Below are 15,575 nucleotides of genomic sequence, written 5' to 3'. Positions count from 1 at the left end.
TCTTCGGTAAATCAATACAGTAAAACTGCACATTTTAGAGTGGCCTTTTATTGTGGCCAGCCTAAGGCACACCTGTGCAATAATCATGCTGTCTAATCAGCATCTTGATATGCCGCACCTGTGAGGTGGATGGATTATCTCGGCAAAGGAGAAGTGCTCACTAACACAGATTTAGACAGATTTGTGAACAATATTTGAGAGAAATAGGCCTTTTGTGTACATAGAAAAAGTCTTAGAACTTTGAGTTCAGCTCATGAAAAATGGGGGCAAAAACAAAAGTGTTTGTTGAGAACTCAACTAATTGCAGCAACATTTTTACAGTATTGACTATGTATGTACATATACAGATACACACACACACACACACACACACACACACACACACACACATACATATATATATATATATATATATACATACACATATACACACACACACATACACACATACATACATATATATATATATATACATATATATATATATATATATATATATATAATGTATATGTGTATATATGTACACAGTACAGTAATTATACAGTACAGGCCAAAAGTTTGGAAACATTACTATTTTTAATGTTTTTGAAATAAGTTTCTTCTGCTCATCAAGCCTGCATTTATTTGATCAAAAATACAGATTTTTTTTTTACTATTGTGATATATTATTACAATTTAAAATAATTTGTTTTCAATTTATTATACTTTAAATTATCATTTATTTCTGTGATGCAAAGCAAAAATTTTAGGATCATTACTCCAGTCTATCACATGATCCTTTAGAAATCATTCTAATATTCTGATTTATTATGAGTGTTGGAAACAGTTCTGCTGCCTAATATATTTGATGAATAAAAGGTTAAAAAGAACTGCATTTATTCAAAATAAAAAAATATTTTCTAATAATATAAATCTTCTTTACTATCACTTTTTATCAATTTAACACATAATACTGAATAAAAGTATTGATTTATTTCAAAATTACTGACCACAAATTACTGACCAGTAGTGTATATTGTCATACATACATACATACTTTTATTTATTTAATTTTTTTGCTGAATAAACGTATTAAGATCATAAAATAAAAAATAAAAAACACCAAACTTTTAGTTGGAAAATGAATAAATGAATAAATTAGTTTTTACTGAAATGACTGATCTTAACTAGGTTTCTGAATTAGCTACTAATGCATACTATGCAAATAATAATAAAAAAATCTACAAATAACCAATTAATTTCAAATTGTTGCACATTTTTACAGAACGGAAACACTCTGATGCCACTAATCATGCAGATATTACACACAGCAGCAGAAAATAATGTGAACTCAACATTACTAATGTCAACAACAAACTCATTACAGCTGATAATAAACATCGCTGGACGGGGTCTCACAATTAAAATAGAACCTTGATGACATTCTATCAGGTCAAAGGTCGAGATGTGAACATTCTAGGAAGGACACACAGTCCAAAAACCTCTAGAAATCACAGAGAGGAACAGACGTATTGATGCTGTTGTAGATTTGGAGTTTTCTGCTGTATAAACACACACTGACTTTAATGGGATGATGGTGAGTGTGTATGGTAAAAGCAGATGCAGGCGATGTGTGGGTTGTGTGCTTGTGCTGGTTATTTTGGATTGAGTTAGTGTGTGTGTGTGTGTGTGTGTGTGTGTGTTCTTCTCAGATGAACTCTTGACAGTGACTGAACACAGTCCAGAAATACAGCAACAAAAGCTTCCTTTAATAACAGCAGGAAGTCAAACTGCAGAGAAATTCCTTCACCACAGATCCACTGCCCTACTTTACCCACAATCCCTCCCTCCGAGTCCGTCCGGAAAGATTAAACAACTGAGCCAGATGAAAAGAAGCATTTGAGTCCACCCTATTTAAATATTAATAACCCTTGAACTGCTTCAGTTCATTTAATATCACACTCTCGTAATGTTATATGAAGTATATATGTGCACTACGAATCAGACCAAACTTGACCACAAATGCATGCTGGGTAAGTAGTAGCTATGTCATTCTAAACATAACCACAGTCCCTCCCAACTAGGAAGACATTATGAAGGAAAATCTGTATTTAGAACAATGACTCTGAGGAAAAGTGTGGATCATGAGTAAAGAGGGTGTAACAGTGACATTAGAAAAACTCAACCCTTGAACTCACACACACACACTCACGACAACGAACAGAGATTCACACTGATCTAAAAAGGTTTTTGTGTGTTTCCGGAGGGGAGATGATGTAATTATTACAGGATTTTCACCCTTAGTCACCAAAAGTCTTGTGCAAAAGTGTGTAATAACTGAAGGAAGTTGGTTCATCACACCGTGTGTGTGTTGCAACGGTCCTCTGGGTCTCTCATATCATATCAAATATTGATCAAATCATATTCATGACTCAATCCATCTCTCCAATCCACCTAGAACATTTGTTGAAACTAATCTGCACAGACAACTTGAGAAATCTGTATGTTATGATTATGCTAATAAATTAAAATAGCTTCATTTGAATTCAACTCGGAAACAAGTAAATTATACGGAGTCCAAGTCTGTTCAAAGGTCTGGGACATGAAACAGAGTTAATTTCATTTGAGAATTCACGAGTTCAAGACTGAATGTGAATAGAATTCTTTCAGACACTTTTAGAACAGAAGAAACAGTGTGTCTTTATCAGTCAGTTTAACGGTTCCTCACATGACACTTCATGACCTCGAGCGCTTGACCTCTGCTGGAGATGACCTGCAGTCTGACCGCATCATGGACAATAAAGAGTCTCACACACACACACTGTGGTTCATGGTGGTCAGATCAGCAGACAGACAGAGCCTGAAGGGCAACACACACACACACACACACACACACACACACACACACACACACACACACACACACACACACACACACACACACACACACACACACACACACAGGGTTGGGTTTCCATGTTCTATGGGGGAATTTCCAGACACAATTACTTTAATACTGTACAAACTGTATATTCTCTCCCCTTACACTAACCCGACTCCTAAACAAACACATCACACAAAACTAGCTGCATTTTTTCCATTTTCAAAAAAACCTTATTCTGTATAATTTATAAGCGGTTTTAATCATGGGGACCAAAAAATGTCCACACACAAGGACAAGGATTCTGGATATTGCCATGTATGTGGGGACATTTTGTCCTCATAATGTAGGGTTTACCAAGACACACACACACACACACACTCTTGGACAAAAGAGGACATTACATTCAATGTGAAAAGCTGATGCATCTACAATTCCGATTACTCAAAAAAGTTAAATATCTGTTAAAATATACTCTACAGGGCACAAGTTTGGGGTCGGTAGGGTTTTTTTTCTCTTCTCACCAAAACAGTAATATTGTAAAATATTATTAAAACTGAAAACCTGTTTTCTATGTGAATATATATTAAAATGTAATTTATTCCTGTGATCAAAGCTGAATTTTCAGCATCATTACTCCAGTCTTCAGTGTCACATGATCCTTCAGATGCTCAAGAAACATTTCTGATTTGTATAAATGTTGAAAGCAGTTGTGCTGCTTCATATTTTTGCAGAAAAAATCTGGATTCTTTGATGAATAGAAAGTTCTAAAGAACAGCATTTTTAAAAATCAATATGTTGTTATTAATATTAATATTAAAATTAAAATAACTATTTTCTGTCACTTTAGATTAATGTAATGCATCTTTGCTGAATTAAAGTATTAATTTCTTATTAAAAAATAAGAATTCTCATACATGAACTGCATCCCATAATCCGCCATGAGGAACATCAGTCCTATCCTACAGTTATTTCCTGTAGAAAGAAAGAAAGAAAGAAAGAAAGGTCAACATTGAGGATAACTAACTAATGAGAGAGATTCTCTCTTTCTTTCTGAAGGGTCAGTTGTTCAGGTCATCTCTCTCTCTCTCTCGTCATCTCACACAGAACGAGACCGTGATGGAAGGAGAAGATCCGGACCGGATGATCTTAGTCATTTCCTAATGTAATACTGGACATTAGTCAGAGCAGATGCTGGACATTCACACAAATGAACACAAGGCTGTGAAGGATTATTAATTGTCCTGATTTAAGGTGCATGTTAATTTTAAACATAAAAATTTTAATTTAGGCCTTTTTTTTTATGCTGATTTACATCAAATGAATTAATTCATTTACCGTTGTTTGGCAAATTTTCAATAGGAACAAAAGATTTCCCGCACAAATGTTGCATCGGCTTCAAGTTGCCCACGTGGATTTGCCATGTTGAACAACAGAAGGCTGCAGGAAAATGATTATTTGGGAGCTGTGCTTCATCACTACTGACAGTGAAAATGGACCTTTATTACGGCACAATTTCACTAATGTGAGCACATCTTTACGCTTTCTGTCCAGTGGCTTTGATTCTATTGGCCGAACACTGTTCCTCTTCTCGTTTTCATTGGTGTCCAGTTAATTATGCTGTCTGTCCTGTAAGTATGATTTATCAGCATCAAGTTATTGTGACATCACTTTAGGCCAGTCTGAGAGATTAAAACAAATCCACCAGACCTTCAGAGAATCAAACACTTGATGTTTTGCAATATTTTGTGTAAAACAATAAAAGGAGTTTGAAATTGACTACAAAGAGACATGCCAGAACTGCAGAGACTAGGTATTCTGTTTTGCATTGTTTAATCCAAATGTACTGCTAATGTCTAAATGAAGACTGCTGAATTAGACATCCACCCTTCCTTCAGTGTCCAGAAACACACACATACTCTCCCACAATCCCTCTGATACCCGGAGACCACGGTGACACTGAGCCAGCCAATCAGCAGCCTGAGAACTCAGCTCCTGCCTTCTGATTGGCCGGCTGCTCCAGAGCTCATTACAGCATCAATGCAGCGTGCGTCATTGTGTATTCTGGCCAATTACTCCTGAAGAGCACACACACACAACCAGATAATGAAGAAAAGCAGACAATTACTCCTGAAGAACACACACACAACCAGATAATGAAGAAAAGCAGACAATTACTCCTGAAGAACACACACACAACCAGATCATGAAGAAAAGCAGAGGAGGAAATGAAAGAGTCCAGACATAAAGAGTGTGTTCTGACCTCTGTATTGACACAAGAAACACACAAGAACAAAGAGTTCTACACCTTTATGACTAAACAATGTGTTTAAATGGAAGCAAATGTCAGGCCACACACACACACACACACACACACACACACACACACACACACACACACACACACACACACACACACACACACACCCCATCTCATCATGAACAAATGAACTCTGAGCAGCTTTTATCTTTTTAAGAGCTCTCAGTCGTCCATAAGTCCAGTGTTCTCGTCCTGTCTTTCACTGTCTATCTTAATATCTAGATCTCGGGATTTTTGTTTTCTGAAGGAAAAGTGATTGGCTCAGTCTTATTTTAGTATTATAATACTATTATAGCATTTATTCATATTTTGAATTAGTTTTTATTTTTGTTCAGTTTTCATTTTAATTTGTTATGCACGTCATTTAAATTTTAGTAACACTTTAAGCTTTCATTTTTAATATTATTTAACTACATTAGTTTACAAACTAAGAGCAAACAATATATCTACAGCCTTTATTAATCTTGATATTAATTCATTTTCAAAATCAAACATTAACAGTTAATGAATATGGAATTACTTTTGTGCCAATAATAATGAACGTAACTTTTAAAGAAACTCCATAAATGCACTGCATGTACTAACATGAACGTATTCGATAATTCGATTATAAATGGATTATTTGAGTACATATAGTTGGCCCAATTTATATATATATATATATATATTTTTTTTTTAAGTCCTGTCATATTACCATGTTTTTTTTTTGTGCAAATTTCATTTACCACAAGCGTAACCCCAAAACGCACCTTTTGGAGATTTTTTTCATCCAGTTATTGAGAGTTTTGTCTTGCAGGCCAGGGTTGTCACCGTCCTGTGTTGTTACTCGTCCTGAGTTAGCGATTTGAACAAACCCCTGACACTAAGCATTAGCAATAGTAATAGTGATAAATGTACAGAACAAACGAGGAGGGTGAAACGCATCCGCAAGAAGTCGCTCTGGTTAACCCACTGTGGATGAGTTCTCTCTATTCTTAGAGGAATAATCACTGTGGTTACAGGGAATGGAGGGATTCCAAAGTAAACATTCCACCCTTTTCCCAACTCCCCGTCTCATGGAACATCTCTTATTAAAAAAAAGCCCACATACCTCTGAGAACTTCACAGAACACGACAGAAACATCTAACCGAATTAACATTTGACAACTTACAAACAGGACATTAGACTTTGTGTGACACGCATGTGTTATAGGAGGAATGCACCTCTGTCTGTATATGAGCTGTAACAGAGAACTGTGTGTGTGTGTGTGTGTGTGTGTGTGTGTGAGTCTGGGATTTGCAGAGAGGAAATTCCAAATCATAGCTGCATTTTTTCCACACTCATGAGACACAAAACCATCGCACAGATGCACACACAGGAATGTCAAATAAATACTGTACCCGTCATACCAAATTACACACACACATGTTCCTTAAATGTTACCACACATTTGTATCGGATTTCATATTCTAAAAGTTCTGTCTTTAGGAACACTGCAATCCGTTTACATGTGCTTTAAATGCATTCCGAACAAAACTTTAACACATGTGCAGTGCACATTTATGCCAGAAGAGCTTTATTAGGAAATATTTAGTCTCATCCACTGACCAGTTCATAAGACATAAATAAACACACACGTTCGCATGAAGTAAAGCGCATGTTAATCCGATTGAGAAGAGTCAGATTCAACGGTTTGCATTCGGATGGAGCTCGGGTCGATCGAGGCGTTTACATTACGGCTTTTCAGTCGGATAGAGCCATCAATTTCATTATAAATGGAGTACATATAGTTTGTCCATTTTTTGTACAAATATATGTATGACACTAATCAAAAAGTCCCAAAAGTAACACTTATATATGTATTACCATGTTTTTCAGTTACTACAAGCGTAACCCCAAAACACACATTTTGGAAATTATTGACAATTTTGTCTTGCAGGCCAGGGTTGTCACCGCCCTGTGTTTCGCTCTTCTTCTGTGGGCCTTTTCAGCAAAATCTGTTCATAAACACACACACTAAAACAGAATAAGTATTAAAGGATTTAATGGTGTAGGTTTAGAGATAACCAGGATAAACATCTCTACAGTCAAAACGCAACATACACAATTTGACCAAATGATCTCACCAATACAATCTCTATTATTACAGTAAAACAATCAACAATAAAAATGACAGAAAAACTGTTCATAAAAAAACATCAAAACAAAGAAAACGCAAAGTCTCTTTGTTTTTCCAGTGATCTTTATCCAGATTTTCCAAGAAAGTGAAACCGTATACTTGCACAAGCATCAGTACGATCAACCTTTAAGCCTTTAAGCCTGCAGGATCTCCAAAATCAGTCCTCAAAAATCTCAACAATTGGAAATTTGGCTTCAAAAACTCTGGGGGGAAAAAAAGACGGGACGTTCTCGAGCTCTTTCAGGTGTGATGGTGTCTAGGCAGCAAATCGTCATGTTTTACACACATTACATAAACGCATATATATGGTTTTAATATAGTATGATCTGGAAGAAAACATCTCAGGATTTCTTGACGGACGCAGTCAGAGCTATGGCTTTAAACAGTGATCTCTACTCTCAAACATTCAGCCAACATCAACATTCAGGTACGTCATATTGCAAAGCTGAAACTCAGTTTATGACTTGTGAACAGTGTCTGTTGGGGATGTAAAACACAGGGATATTTGCGGAGACTGCAGAGAGAAAGACTCCAGTCTGATCAATCTATGTGCAGGTTTGAACAGATATTTCAGCATCAGTGACAGAAGTTCTGCTATTGTCCCTCACATTTGACTCGATCAAACCATTCACCAGAGAAATAAATGCCAAAGGTCTTGTTCAATGTTAGTTTTGCCCTCAAAATGAATGCATTTTACAGTTTTTACACGCAAGAGTTTTCCTCACTGTCTGGCAGTAAGTTAAACCATGTACATGACATTGATCTATATCTTGTGATGATGAAGAATGAGTGAGTTACAGTAAACAGTAGATGGACTTCACAAACACGAAAACACACGACGGACGTCGCAAAAACCGACTGAAACGAGTATATGAAAGTTTAGGCAGTGCAGCGATTAACAAACAATTATTTCATAAAACAGTTGTGAAGTCATTTATTGCATGCATAAACCGTGACGAGACCGGATTTATAAGCGACGTGGATTTGAGATTTAAACGACATCATCTCGTGAAACAGGTACCAGACCTTCTTTAACTCTCGTGATGGGCTACAGAACCTCAGTGGGAACACCTCGAGCACACACCAACCGAACATGCATTTATGGGCTCGACATTATTGGCACTGTGCGTTTCGAGAACAATAACGTAACTTATTTCAAACATTCAGCCACGTGATATGTTTCAAAGTCAAGAACAAAATAAAAAAAAGTTTAAGCAGAACAGATGTTCTGAAACCCAGAGAAAAGAGGACGCTCTGCTGAATTTGGAATGGAATTGAATCTATACACAAATCTTTGGAATCTTGGAAAAAGCAGATGAGAGAGATGAACAAATCTTGTGTGTAGAGCGAAAGAGGCTAGAAAAGGACAAAATGAGTGTGAAGTGACACGACGAAACCGCCCGTCCTGTGTGACGGCCAATAGGAAGCCGTATGGACTCACTCAAGGGGGTGTGGCTTAGCGAGAGCCCCGCCCTCGCAGATTTGGTCCCTTAAAACACATTCTGTCTTTTATCCAGCAGGATCGGCGGAGGAAGTCTTTAATTTGAGCGTAACGGAGCGTCTTCTAAGAGATCCTCCAGCGAGCCCGTGTCCTCGGGAGTCGACTCCTTCCTGTCCTCCGAGTTCATCCGGGTCTTTTTCGTGGCACTGGACGGGGCGCTCTCCTGAAGAAGCTCTTTGGCGAGAAGGTTCGTCACGGCGTGACCGGCTCCTCTCCGATTGTTGGCTGAAACAGAACGGGAAATAAAAGTCTAAATAATAATAATAAATGATGTTTCACGCAAGTCAAACGTCATGCTGGGAAGGCCACACTCAGGTGTTGAGAGTTCAAAGGTTAAAAGTGTGTCAAAAACAACCGACAACTTACCTTTTTATAGGAATATTCCCAGTTATTTTCAAATTAATGAACTCGTTCCTCAGTTATGAAACCAAACTCACCATATTTTACAATAATACAGAGGATAAGCTTAACAGATTGGAAGTTTAAAAGCATAAATGTAAAAACTCATATTGTTGGTAAATCCCTAACGTGTAAATGTGTTATATGCCTGAATCAAGCATGTTTTTCAGCATTATCATTGTAATTTTTTTTACTGTAATCTGTCCAGCAGCTGAAGGATGTGTCAAGTCAGGAATTATTTATTTATTTATATAGCCCTTCATACAATACAGATAATTTCAAAGCAGCTTCACATTAATAAACAGGAAAATAACAGTATTATTGTTGCAAAGTTCTTCGGTTATGAAACGAATACAAGTTCAGCCCTAAAGCATTCTGACAAAGATAATAGTGTCATTATTCAGCTTAATTTAGTTTAATGTTGACTCAATTTAATTCGTATGGTTTATTGTCTGTGCGGTTATTCAAAACATGCAGTTAATAATTGAAAACAACCTGAAATATTCCTATAAACACCCATCAGATTCATATCCTGACACAAGAGAGAGCCACAGAATATCATATATGTCATCATTTATGTGCGCTGGCCGCCATGTCGGTTTATTTAGATCAGTAGGAGACTGTCAAGTGTTTACACACTAGTTAAACACTCAAGTAACGGCTTCCGAACAAAACTCCTGCGGTGAGAATATGAGAATATTGTCTGAGAATGTCATATTTCATTCACATTCTCCAGCCTGTATGCAAATCACAACCATGCAGAGGAAGCTATGATTCCACACACACATACACGCACAGAATTCCCAGTGCTACTGATAACAATCTCTGAACAAACATCTGTAACGAAGCATGCAGAGCGATGAACACACACACACACACACACACGTTACCCAGCAGGTGTCCAGTGTGAGCTGTGATAAGGACAGCACTGAGTCTGTTGAGGAGAAAAGTCGTTATGGGTGTGATTATAGCTTCAGGTTATGAGTGTCAGACAGATGGGACCCTTCGAAACATTTACAGCTGTAACTATAGTTTCAGCCAAAATACCAATAAAATGACGGCAAGTTTCTATTATTACACCATGTTCTAGAAAGGCAAAGGCACAATAACAGTCAATCAGAACACGATGTTTAAAGGTGAAGCCTTTTGTTTTGTTAAAACATTCTCTTAGCCCAGTTTATTATTCATTAAATACTACTAGTATCCCATTCAAGTAGGGGTGGGCAATCTTCACAAAATCACGATCTTATAACAAACCATCACGATCCATGATCTGAGTCGTGATCTTCCTAATTTTGAGATGCACAATGGAGAATATCCAGACTGGAATAGGCCTATGGACTTTATCTATTTGCACAATTTAAAACACAGTATTGCATTAAACAATCAGTAGTCAAAATAGTCATTAAACTTTAAAACACTACATAGTCTTCAGTGTATGAATTAAATATACACTGATTCTTATTAAAACTACTAGTTATTCAGTGAGCAGTGAGTGATTTTGTCTGTCTTTTGTTTAACATTAATGACACGGACAGCGCAGATTTTGCTAAGTTGCTAACTCATGACGCATAGCAACACCGCTTAAAGTATAGCTAGTATGTTGGACCTTTTATTGTAAAAAACCTACAGTTATGTGATAGGGATGAAAGGGGCTTATATGCTTTATTTGTGTAATTCCGCCAGGTGCCACTAGTGTTGCAGAAACCACTTCACCTTTAACATTCAGTCATGTGGATTTTGGACCAATGACATTTCACTGTGGGCGGGGCTACAGAGCACTATGTGTGTAAGTTAATTGTCATACTTCACTGCAAAAAGTATGTTTTTTTCTGTATTTTTCTTGTTTTCTATTCCAAATATCAAAACATAAGATATTAAGTCTTATTTTCAAAAGAATTGATCAAAATTAAGTGAGTTTAGGCTTAAAACTAGAAAAATATCTGCCAATGCGGGGTCAGATTTTTTTTTTATGGCAAAACATTTTGGGTTCAAGTTTATTTTTAATTATCCCATTGGCATATGTATATTTGTTTTTTTTGTGTGTGTGTTATAAGCAAACTCACTTAATTCTGATCAGTTTTAGAAAACAAACTTCTTTAACCAGTGGAGAACGAGTGAGAGAGAGTAAACATTATATAACTGGCCCATATAATGACTGAGTCACATCTGAACAGACTCTGCCACCTTCACACTCTCCTGTCTTGTTTTGCATCCTAAACTTATGAACAGAACTGTTCGTCACACTTCTTACTGCTGCTAGTGCGTGTGTGTGTGTGATTCAGACAGTCTGGGTGTAAAAAGAGAGCAGAGATAATTATCATCAGGGTAATGAAGCTAAAAATAAGAATGATTTCACAGTGTTAGGAAGTGTTGAGCTCACTGTGAAGCAGGAGGAAAATCATTATCTTCCTCGTGTATATATATATATATATATATATATATATATATATATATATATATATATATATATATATATATATATATATACACGAGGAAGATAATGATTTTCCTCCTGCTTCATGTGGATTTTGGACCTTCCTATATATATATATATATATATTTCTAAACACTATTAAAGCAATATGCATTTACTTGGGAAGGAAAATTATATTAAATCTTGTTTTCTAAAAAATGTAAGAAATATCTGCTAATGGGGTCAGAAAAATAAACTGAATTCAAAGCGAAAACAAGACTGTTTCTTACTCCATTTCTGTTTTAAGCACTTAATTTTTATATTTTATTTTTTTCCCTCAAGTAAATAAAACCTTGATGTAAGAATGCTTATATATTTGTACTGAAAAACGAGTGAGAATGTGGTGCGTCTAACAAGATTAAGTGTGTGGTATTGTTCTGCTGACAACAGGAGTGTGTGTGTTGCTCTTTTTGTAGGATGGTTAAAGAGAGGGTGTGTCTGTCTCAGTGTTTGTGAGATGGACAAAGGAGAGTGTGTGTGTGTGTGTGTGTGTGTTTTGTGGACATCTGGCAGAGTGTTTGTGAGTTGGTGTCTCTATAAAGTGATATTGTGTGATGGGCACAGGGTGCGTCTCTGGCTCTTTGTATTAGTCTGTGTGTGTCTTTTATGTTGAAGTGTGTGTCTTTCGCCGAGGAGTCAGGAGTGTGTGTGTGGGGTCACGACACGGCAGATGTGTGTATATTAATGAAGAGTCTAAAAACAGACACACCCACACCAGCTACATCCCAATTTGCATACTTTCAGTCCTAAAAAGCATGTGAGACTAGGATTAGTGTGTGCTCTTTAGTACACCTAAAAAGGGTCAAACATTTTTTTGACCACTGGAAAGTTTCTGGAAACATCCTTGTTTTCCTTGATGAAATATGGTGTCTATCCTGACTAACATCCATTATCCTCTACCGAGGAGTGTGTGACCGTTTTGACAATTGTACCCTATAGAGACTGCTGTATCATATTTGATATGACAAAGTTGTTTCTTTAACAAATAAAAGTCCTTTTACTTTAATAGTAAGACGCTTCAGCTTGTGCTTCATGTGTTATTACTGATTTTTCAAAAGTAAACGTATAACTTTTCTTAGTAATATTTAAAGATGAACACTTACTGGTCTAAAACAACTTGGGTTTTCTTGTTTATCCATATATATATATTTTTTTTTTTAAATCTGTGTGAGTATCAAATATGATCATCAGGCTTTTGAGGAAGGTTTATTTGTTCATCTCTAAATCATCATTGTATTGTATTGCATTGCATTGATCATAAAACTAAGCATTCAAATATCATCTTACTGAGACATATTATTGGAGATATAGAGTGACGACTGATATTCATAAGCATTTTATGTTTATAGTCTTCTATACTGTTATAAAGTCTCATTGATTTGCATTACAAGCATCAGAATTTAATCTGACTTTTTGGCCAAATAAATATCAGCATCTGCACTAAATTTCATATTTTTTGATCAGTTTGTGCCTCTGAATAAAATATGGGTGTTTTTTCCTCGTCAAGTATGAGCTCTATACTCTCACTATATCTGATAATATGAGCCATAAAAGCCTGATGTATCAAATGTGATATTCAACAAAAAACATATGCAAACTTTATTTTTTAGATTAAGTATATATATTATCTACATATTTATGTATATATATGTATATGTATATATATATATATATATATATATATATATATATATCTTTATTATATATTATTATACAATATTTAATAATATATATTTATATATTATATATCTTTATTTATTACTCTATTTATTTTTAGATTGTTTTCTTCTAATATACTAAACACAGATTTATGCCAGTGATGAGGTGTTTTTATGAATGCATTCACAACTTAAATGCATTTTGTGTATTTGTAAGTGTCTGTAGAGCAGCAGCTGCCGTCAGTCGCTCAGCATCTCTCTGATTGGCTGATGACTCATTATGCAGAGGGTCAGAGGTCAGAGGTTACAGGGCGTCTCCTGTCTCCACACTGCATGCCTGCGGTCTGTCTAAAGGCATCTACACTGTGTGTGTGTTTGAGTGAACGCATACATATGCAGAATGCACAAGTGGGCAGAATGGGTGTGTGTTGGTATGTGTGTGTGGCATATGTTTAGGGGTTGAGTCACATGTGCCGTGTGTTGCTCCGTTTGTGCCGTCTACATAGGCAGCTCCCTTCAAAGGCAGCATTCGAAATGATTTGAAACGTCTACAAAGGCTATAACTCACTAACTCAAAGCATTTTAAAAGGCAGCATCATTCTGGAACAACCTTTAATGCATTGAGGACGCCTTAACATGCTGTCTAGGTAGGGAGCTCACTAGGTTTTGGAACATAGCCTGTGTGGAGGCTGCTTCAGAAAAGCTAAAAATACAAAACACCACTGATGACTCATGCCACACACACACACACACACACACACACACACACTTTGATTCGATCCCAAGGAAAATATAGGGTCTGAAGCAGCAAAGTAAACAGAGTAAAGACTGTACAGAGATACAGAGAAATAAACTTATGAGAGAGAAAGAGAGGGAATATAAGATGGTGAAGTAAAAAATGATCAGAGAGAAGAGATGTAATATAAAGGAGGGAAAACAGGGGAAAACAGAAAAAGAGTTACTGAGGAACTAAATTCAAAAGATAAAAGCGCGGGAATGTGGAGGCGGAGAGAGGGGGGGATTGTGTGTACGGTCATTATTGCCACATAGCAGCACATCTGGATTCATTCAACAACAGATCCACACACACACACACACACACACACACACACACACACACACACACACATCGCTGCTCCACACTATTTGTAAGTCTAAAATACAGTGAAGAGAGGGAACATAAAACACAGTGTGTGTACAACTGTAATTCTGAACTATATATCAATCTACTGAAACACACTGAATTCATGTTTTCCTTAAAAAAAATACATTACTGTTCAAAAGTTTGGGGTATGTAAGATTTTTTTTTAATGTTTTTGAAAAAAGTATTTCCGCTCACCAAGGCTGCATTTATTTAATCAAAAATACAAAAAAAAAAAGCAATGTTAATATATTTTAAAAATATAATATGAATATATTTTAAAATATAAGTAATTCCTGTGATCAAAGCTGAATTTTCAGCATCATTACTCCAGTCTTCAGTGTCACATGATCCTTCAGAAATCATTCTAATATGATGATTTGATGCTCAAGAAACATTTATGATTATTATGAATGCGGCTTCATATTTTTGTAGTAACGGTGATACTTTTTTTCAGAATTCTTTGATGACCAGAAACAGAATTTATTTGAAATAGTAAAATAGTAAAAGGCATTTGTAATGTTACGTTTGATTAATGCATAGATTGCTGAATAAATGTATTAACTTTTTTTTACCCCAAACTTTTGAATGCTACTGTACATTTGCATTTATGCACTGGGCAGACACTTTTATCCAAAGCAACTTACACTGAATTTAAACGACACATTTCATCATGCTTTCCATGGAAATCAAACCCACAAACCTGTGTGTGTGTCCAGTTTCTGTGTAGTTGTTCTTTTGTCTGTTACTGTGTAAGTTTTTCACAACTGAAACTATACCAGCAATAACTGCACATCTGACAATTTAACTGTAATGACGTGTGTGTGTGTGTGTGTGTGTGTGTTACCTGCTTGTCGTGGTCCTCTCTTCCTCTTGAAAGCGGCTCCAGACTGCAGCGCCTCCAACAGACCATCCATGATACCAGTCTCATCTCCATCTGAAACACACAAAAAAAAACCCACTATTAATATTATACATCAATAATGGTCTCATCATCACTATCTGAAACACACACACACTCATATGAATATTACTGCTGAAACACATGCAGAACTGTAGAA

General features: G+C 36.1%; 1 protein-coding gene across 2 annotated transcripts in view; it reads right to left on the bottom strand.

The window, feature by feature from the left end:
• Positions 1–7,187: 7,187 nt before the first annotated feature.
• The window catches only part of diaph1 (diaphanous related formin 1), a 113,024-nt gene continuing 104,636 nt past the window's right edge, over positions 7,188–15,575 (bottom strand). For both annotated transcript variants that reach the window (XM_084430594.1, XM_084430595.1), the window contains 2 exons: positions 15,362–15,451; positions 7,188–9,065 (listed from right to left, as the gene is read on the bottom strand). In XM_084430594.1, coding sequence (XP_084286720.1) covers positions 8,878–9,065; positions 15,362–15,451 — 278 coding nt within the window. In that variant the 3' untranslated portion in view covers positions 7,188–8,877. The remainder of the gene's footprint in view (positions 9,066–15,361; positions 15,452–15,575) is intronic.

This window comes from Rutilus rutilus (assembly GCF_951802725.1).
Source record: "Rutilus rutilus genome assembly, chromosome: 14".
In the NCBI taxonomy this organism is placed as follows: Eukaryota; Metazoa; Chordata; class Actinopteri; order Cypriniformes; family Leuciscidae; genus Rutilus; species Rutilus rutilus.
The sequence above is the reverse complement of the archived record's forward strand: the minus strand, read 5'-3'. Positions and strand labels throughout refer to the sequence as shown.